The sequence below is a fragment of the Rhopalosiphum maidis genome, chromosome 2 (genome assembly GCF_003676215.2).
Source record: "Rhopalosiphum maidis isolate BTI-1 chromosome 2, ASM367621v3, whole genome shotgun sequence".
NCBI lineage: Eukaryota > Metazoa > Arthropoda > Insecta > Hemiptera > Aphididae > Rhopalosiphum > Rhopalosiphum maidis.
The window spans coordinates 70421631-70429934 of NC_040878.1; the positions used below are offsets into that span (position 1 = coordinate 70421631).

Here is an 8304-nt window from a genome sequence, read left to right on the forward strand (position 1 = left end):
TAATAACATTTTTTAAACATACATATAATGACTGAATTTGCTAAAAACTATAATGGAATCATGCCAGTATAATTATATAATGCAAATATTTTAGTATGATAATTTATGCTACCAAAAATGTATGTCAATTTTTATATTATCATAGTTAACCGTTTGGTGTTTACCACGTCAATGTAATTAAATACTTTCTTTTAAATAATTTATTAAAACTGATAAAATTATGTAAAAATTACACATTGAAGGTATAAAAAAATAAAATAAAAAATGGATAATTATTACATAACCATAGTAAATGATAATAGATAGTATTTAGTTAATATTAAAGGAGCGTACAATAAAAATAATAATCCAAATTTTAGACACAATGAAATTATTTAATACTATAGACTTAGATTGGAGCGCTGAATGTATTGGATTTTCAATTTTAACTTTGGGTATAAATTCTGGTGGCAAAATAAATTTTGTTCATAATTTTTGAAGTAATTTTTTTAAATTACAAAATTATTTCTATTTTATAACCTAAGGGTTGAGAACTTACTTAGCAGTAAGTTTTTTTTACTCCAAATCTAAAATATACGAGTATTACCACGATTTTATTCTTTTGATGAGCATTAAAATACAAACGTTGACAAAATTGTTCGTACATAAATTAATAATTTTAGTTATTTTATTGTAATTAAAAAATAATAACTGTAGAAACTTAACACATTCCACTATAATTTATGTTATCACTTTCTATACGCGTATAGTTACAAAACGCAATCGTCTAAATATTTACACTTTATTTAAGTTATTTATAGACATTTGAAATTGTCGACTTTTTCATATACAATATAATATGTGATAACATTTTTTTGTTTATATTAAAAGCTAGAAGATGTAATACAATAGGTTCCTTATAAGTCGTAAGAAGTTGTCTGCACATATTTAATTGCTCGGCAGCGTATACCTGACATATTATTAAAACTATTTTATCCTAGTAGGTATATTGTTTTATGCCCATTTCGTATATACGAATACGAGTGCTATGCGGTCATTTCGCTCGAAACGTGTGGCATTTTTTCGTTTTTATTTTGTCACCGATTAAATCGCTCACACACCTCATATAACATATTATCATATTGTACATTATAATATACGCGTTCCGGCTTGGCCGTGAATTGGACACGAAGCTTAAAAGACGCGTGCCGATAAAAAAAAAAGATAATCGCCGACTGCCGAGACGCATGCGTACAATACGTTATAATAGTATAATATTGTATTTTAGTGTTTTGTGTTATTGTTAAGACAGAAAAACCGATTGCATTTTCACACGCGTCCCCGCAGATACGTATGATACATATATTATAAATATAAACGGGCGTACGACATCACTCGAGTCACAGAAACCGCCAGAAAAGTCTATAATATCTTCTCGCCACTGGTTAAACGTTATATTAATATAAAATCAGGTATACGGGATTTCGTTTCCATTCCGACGACGATGACGAATAATAATTTGAACAATCCGAGGAGCCGTAGCGGAATCTTTTCGTTGCTAGCTGTCGCGATCGCTGCAACCGTGCTCGCCCATCAGCCCGCAACTGTCCGCTGCGCCGATGGCGAAATTATATCTCCGCAACAAAAGCAACTGCACACGATGGAGTTCACCGCGCCATCGGGCTACTACGTGTCCACGTACGATCATATAGACGTCGGCCGATTGCTGCGAAACAACAAGGTGGTTTCGGGCTACGTCAAATGTTTCGTCAACGAGGGACCTTGCACGCCTGACGGCAAATTAGCCAAAGGTATGTTGAAACGAGAGTCGTGCGACAGAGTATAATAAGTAGAATTCGGGATTTATTGCACAGAAATATTTAAAGTACGCAAATTCAAATTATTAAAATATTATGCTTGGAAATATGCAACTAAAATTGTTTTTATTTGAAAAAAACCAATAATAGTTTATAATACATATAAAAACGTTTAATCACTCAAAATCTTTTTAATAGTAGATAATTGATAAATATTAGTAATCTACGTATTAGTATTACGTAACCTAATTTTATTCAAATAGAAATTAATGATTGATACGACCTTTGTTTGATATTTTTGAAAAATAAAATGACAAAATAATAAAATAAGGAAATATATGTACTCAACTCTAGGTATTTTGTAGTTTTTAGTTAAGTACATGAAGTCCAGTATCTAACTCGCATATGAAATAGCGATTACCGTTATATACGTTCACCAAGGGTCTGATCTTTAATTTATTATTTGTGCAATAAAAATTCTATCTACAAGGCTTTACATTTTTAATTGTTCGATTGAAAATAGCAATGTGTAGTTAATAAAGCATGCTCACCTATTTATTATTTAATAACAAATATATCGAAATTCCGATTTTTGAAAATTTTAAACATACTTATAAAGATCAAATAATTAAATAATTACATTTTTTTGTTCTACTTCTTGGAGTATACCGCGGAAACTCAAAAATATGTTTTTAAACACAGTTTTTATTTTTTAAATTATTTAGTGAATATTTTTTTTTGAAAAATGTTATGTATCTAATTCAAACTTTGAGCGATTAATTTTTCAGTTATTGAAATATTTATTTTAAGAATAATAGCTCTTAAAAATGATTTTTACAAAAACATAAGATATATGCACCCAATATTGAATTTAGTGTTTATTATACTTGGACCTTTTTATAAAATTTATACGTTAATACATTAATATTAATTAATAATTATATTATATAATTTGTATAATGCTTTGAATAATTGCATTAATAAAATAAAAAGGCAATCAACTGCATAACCATCATCAATTTTTTAATCTAAAAAGTACTAAATGCGTTGTTCCAAAAGCTATAAACATTTTTTGAAAATACTTTTATTATTTATTAATTTAATCAATAAAAAAATCAACTTTTTAGAAAAGCTCACGTTTTATCTATATAATAATATTCTTTACCTTTGTCATTTTTAACATAATTTTTTTACCCCTTTAAATTATGACATATATAATATTTTTTAGAGTTTATTGTAACTTTGGCTTTTAAAAATTGACGAGTAGCTCATGACTATGAGTTATATAAATATTTAAAGTTTATATGAACAGAATCGGAGGAATTGGGTAACAAGAAAAATCATTATACATTATTCCGCTCGTTTAAACTTTAATTTACTAAACCCTACTTATTTGGAATTCAGTTTTTATATTTCAAAATATTCAGCCTAAGAATATGAAATTAAAAATATATGCTATCGTTCAAAATAATGGAAAACTTAAATAAAAATAAAATAAATACAGTAGATTCTCGATAATCCGGACTAAATGGTACCGGAATCAATCCGGATTAAACAGAATGACGTTTTTTTTAACTTACTAATAAATATTTTTCAAAAAACACCTTATGTATTTATACAAATTCAAAATTTATTGATTTAAAATTCTACGTTACACATAATTATTGTTGTTATTGTGATATATGTTATATATGTACATATATCAATACATATTAGAGACTACGGAGTTTACTGTATAACGATACAAGTACAAAAATTGAATTTTTATGACTTTCAATCATAAAAAAAAATATTTCATTTTCAATTTTTTTAAATAGCTGATGTTTTATATTACAAAAAAAAAAAAATACCTTTAATTATAATATTATGAATTATACTACCTATTAGAATATAAAACTATAATATTTAATTATTAATTGTAATATAACTATACCCATAGACCTTATACTCTTATACTGAGTATAAGGTCTATGATTATATCATAAGCATTATAATAAATTCATTTAAATTTTTGATAAATAATATATTCTATTATGATATAATAATATTCCATTAAAGTTGAGTCTACCAGTCGACCGATGAAAATTTGTTGCGATCGCACTCCCCCCTCCCCTTTAAATTTTACTGACTATACGTTGGTGTCGAATATCGCGACACCACAAGACATAAAACTTATAGATAAAAGTGGAGCACATACATTTACGGGAGGAGAAGCACAGACACAAAAAGTTTTTGTCGGTCGGTAGAAGTAAACTTAAATCGAATAGACTATAAATTCAGACAACAATTCTAGTATACACGTTTTTGTTTTAAAGTAAAATACTGATTATTTTATCGTCAAATAAAAAACCAATAAAAATTAAACGAATTTAATATGTATATGAGTTGTTAAAATCTAAGGGAGTTGTGTTTTGAAAATGTTTACTATTTTTTTTCTTGACACCGAGAAATAGGTGTTATAAAACATATTTAACTCACTAATGTGATGAAATTTTGAATAAACGATCAATCATACATTTATGCGTCGTTTTGAAATTATATTACATCTTTTATCGTTAATTTTTATTTTTTTATTTTTGTACAATCCGTATAAAAATTTTTTATAATAAGCTCAATAGGTGATAGTTATATTATTTATATGTTACGGTCAAAGTGTATAATCGGGCGTTGTAGTACAATGTCCGGACAATGTATACAATGCCCAATTTCATTGGACAATGTGGACAATTATACACTTTGCCCAGGCATTGTACAGAATGACTAGAGCACAGTGGGTAATTACAATTAGTTAATTAAAAATACATAAAACAATTTTTGTTATCTTAATAATTTACAACAATTTATTTTATGAATATTAACAAATTTTTTTATTTATTTTTACAACTAATAATACATTTATATCTAATTATCATGACATTTAGAAGTACATAGTTTACCTGCAGCCCTACACTTACATTTATTTGTCTTGCATTGCTGATTACAATTACACCCATAGGCGCAATTTGAGTTTTAAATTTGGGGGAGCTATTATAATTTGCATGTATGTACTGTGTGTATATTCCCTGAGATATATAAAGGTGGAAAGGAATATACAAACCATTTTTTGGGAGGGCTATAATTGATTATGAGGAGGCTTATGAATTTGAGCCCCCCTCAAATTGCGCTTATGGTTATATAATTGACCGCCAAGATTTGAAAATTGTCTAGCCGCTTCTCTTAATGATATCGAAGATGTTATTGGTATACACTATACATGCAGACGCGAAATCGCGATAAACTTACATTGCCCACAAACAATTAAGCACGGTACACAATTCCCGGCTATTGTATAAGAATGGCTAGGCAATGTACCCAAATTAAAAGCAGATTCAGCTTTGCCCAAATATGATGAGCATTGTGCACAATACCCGAATTATACACTTTGACCGTAACATATATATATATATATATATATATGAAAGAAAAAGAAAGAAAGGCTTGATTGGCTTGTTGAAGGAACTATTCAATAATAATACTACATCTCCATGGTAAAGGTGGGAGTGGTTAGTCGACTAGTCGACTAGTAAGTCGCGACACTAGCTATGCTTTAAACGTCGGCCAAGGTCACCTGGGATTGTTCGGGAAGAGAGGTTTTGGATGAGGGGGTTTATATTACATTTTAACTTTTATACCAACTTTATAAGTCGTGAAACTGTAGTTATCGTATTTATATTAATTGATTTCTAACCGTTTTAATGGAGGTTTTTTGGTATTAATACTACAAAATCTATATATATTAATAAAGTTAAATCGTTTTTCGATTTCGATAATGAATACGAGTAATAATATATTAATATAAAATCAAAATATTACAATTAAGTTTAATATCTCACATTAACACGCAAATGATTGTTTACAGTTGTACTCATGATCCATTATGATGTTTTTATTGTATACAAATAATATTTAAAGAAATATTAATACAACAATTTGACGTAAATCTGAAATATACTCACGATGTTTGCTTTATTTATTGTTCCTAACATTTAAAACGTAAGTGGTCAATTTTTTTCCATAAACATGTGAACCAACATGTATCGACCTTTAAATTGTTGTCGATATTGAACAAAAGGTCAAACGTGATTAATAGTCAACGTGAATTAATATACGAAAATATATTACTATATATTATACTCGTACTAAGTAGTTATTATAGCTGTGTAAAAAAAAAAAAACACGAAACGCGCATACTTACCACGTCGTAGGTCGTTCGTAGGAAATCTGATGTTGATTGTGACTAATATTTTCGTACAAGCCGAGATTAATTTTTCGTGCCAATTTATTATGACGATATTATAAAATTTAGGTATTCAATTCAATTATGATTTGTTCTGTTTTGTCTTTGATCGTCGAACAAGGATACGAATTTATGACAACTGCGTACGTTTATATAGATAATACACATACCTAATAATAATAATTATTATAAATTATTATGGGAATATTAAAAAAAACAATAACAAAAAAAGTTTGTAAACAATAATCGATCGAATGCAGTTATTCCACCAAGGTCACAGACTTGTGTTTGGTTATTCTTTTATCGTAAGCACACACACATTTTTACGTTATAGCCAAAATAGCCTATCATGGACGTAAACAAACCTACATTTTAGGGGGTGCTAACATTTTTATCAACTGAAATTTAGCCAACGACATCCGTCCTTATTTCCAGGCTCCTTTAATAAATGTTTAAATTAGAGATTAAATCAAGTAACTATAATATATATATTTTTTTATATAAGTAATTTTTTGGTGTATATATTTCCCTTGTATTATAAATACTAAAATATATAATATAATGTATTTTATAAAAATACAAATTAAAAGTAAACACATTATGTATAGGTTTTGATAATTATTTATTTATTTTTTTTACTTTTATACTATACTTACCTAAAACTAACTAATTTGAAGTTATTTGTAATATCTAGTTAAATATTTAAAAACGATAAATTAGTGAATCATTGTTGTAACATACTCTTCCTTAAGTAGTTTTTGATTTATTACTTTACTACGTGCTGGAAATCTGCACTCGCGAGTTATAAAACTTGCTGACATTATTTTAATATAAATATGAACTATAATAACTCATACAAGTTAGGAAAAGCTTCGTTTTGAATGGTATTCTCCAAGTATAATGTTGTTGATAATTTAAAATATGGTAATTTTTATTTATATAAAATATCAAGTCATTTTACAATTGATATTATAAAATATAATATTCTACAACCAAATGCTAAAATAATGAATTTGAGCTAATATTTCATGTACTTTTATTTCTTCTAAATTAACTTGTCACCTTCTCGTATCTCGATTCTTTCTATTTCACTCCCACAGGCCACATTTGTGTTGTAAACCAAAAGACCAATACTTGACCTTTAGCCTCCGCAATATATGTATATTGTCCGATGTCCATACTCCACAAATAGTATTTCCTTCGCTGTTTAGAGTACAGACACTACAGTATGGTTCTCGGACCGCGTCGGATTTTAATTTGCGAAGTTTAATACACATACATATATATATATTATATAATATATTCGTTGTTTGATTTACAGCGTACTTGTTGCCCGAGATCATACGCACTGTGTGTGGAAAGTGCACACCAAGGCAAAAAGACATGGCCCGGATGGTACTGAGACACATTTACACGTACAGGCGAGCAGATTTCGATAAAATCATGCAGATTTACGACACGGATGGCAAGAGAAACGAGATACTCGCTTTCATGAACCAATAGTTCACCCATAATATTCGGCTGCATTATTATTCTATTGTAAAACATTAGGTAATGATACATGTAATGCTATACTGTGTTTTACCTTATCACCATCATTCGTTACACCCTTCAACATTAACATCTACCACGAGACTACTAGCTATAATATTATGTAATAACTACTGCCGATTTTAACCCGACGAATCGGAAAGTCTATTTTTTTTTAATCTTCTCCCTTTTCTTCGGTTAGTCATAGTTATTAATCAGGAATATATATTTAAAATACTTTTTATACCTAATAGTTTACACTTTATATTTATAATATTATACATACCAGCTATTATATATCATTATAACTATAATATTTATACATAAATATATTTACTCAAATACAATCGATTGCTTGTGACATAAATTTGTGTCATGAAATCAATTTTCCCATATCATCAAACCGTACATAATAATACATAATATATATTATATGTATACCTACATTTATAATCCGTTACCACATCGTCATACACGTGACATAACACTTGGATTGAATCATCATCACGTACCCATAGATATATACCTACTCGTATCTGAAAAGTTCGTAAAAAGCAACTATTTGTCAAAAAAAAGACTAGAAAAATGGTTTATTTATGATATGTTATGATAATATGATATGTTTGTAGCTAATAATATGGACTCAAAAACTACTTTACCAATTCTGAAGAAAGTTCAGAGATTCTTTTTAGCTATATTGGA

The 8304-nt window shown here is 28.0% G+C and overlaps 1 protein-coding gene across 1 annotated transcript; it reads left to right on the forward strand.

The window, feature by feature from the left end:
- The first annotated feature begins 1302 nt into the window (after positions 1-1302).
- On the forward strand, positions 1303-7966 carry LOC113552313 (putative odorant-binding protein A10). Its single transcript, XM_026955133.1, has 2 exons — positions 1303-1790; positions 7394-7966. The coding sequence occupies exons 1-2, from the start codon at positions 1484-1486 to the stop codon at positions 7573-7575; spliced, it is 489 nt and encodes a 162-aa protein (XP_026810934.1). The 5' UTR covers positions 1303-1483; the 3' UTR covers positions 7576-7966.
- The last annotated feature ends 338 nt before the right edge of the window (positions 7967-8304 follow it).

Excerpts from the sequence above, each read along its gene's own strand:
- LOC113552313 (XM_026955133.1), top strand. The coding sequence starts at position 1,484 with ATGACGAATAATAATTTGAACAATCCGAGGAGCCGTAGCGGAATCTTT. Across the intron at positions 1,791-7,393 it reads TGACGGCAAATTAGCCAAAG|CGTACTTGTTGCCCGAGATC; the intron begins GTATGTTGAAAC and ends TTTGATTTACAG.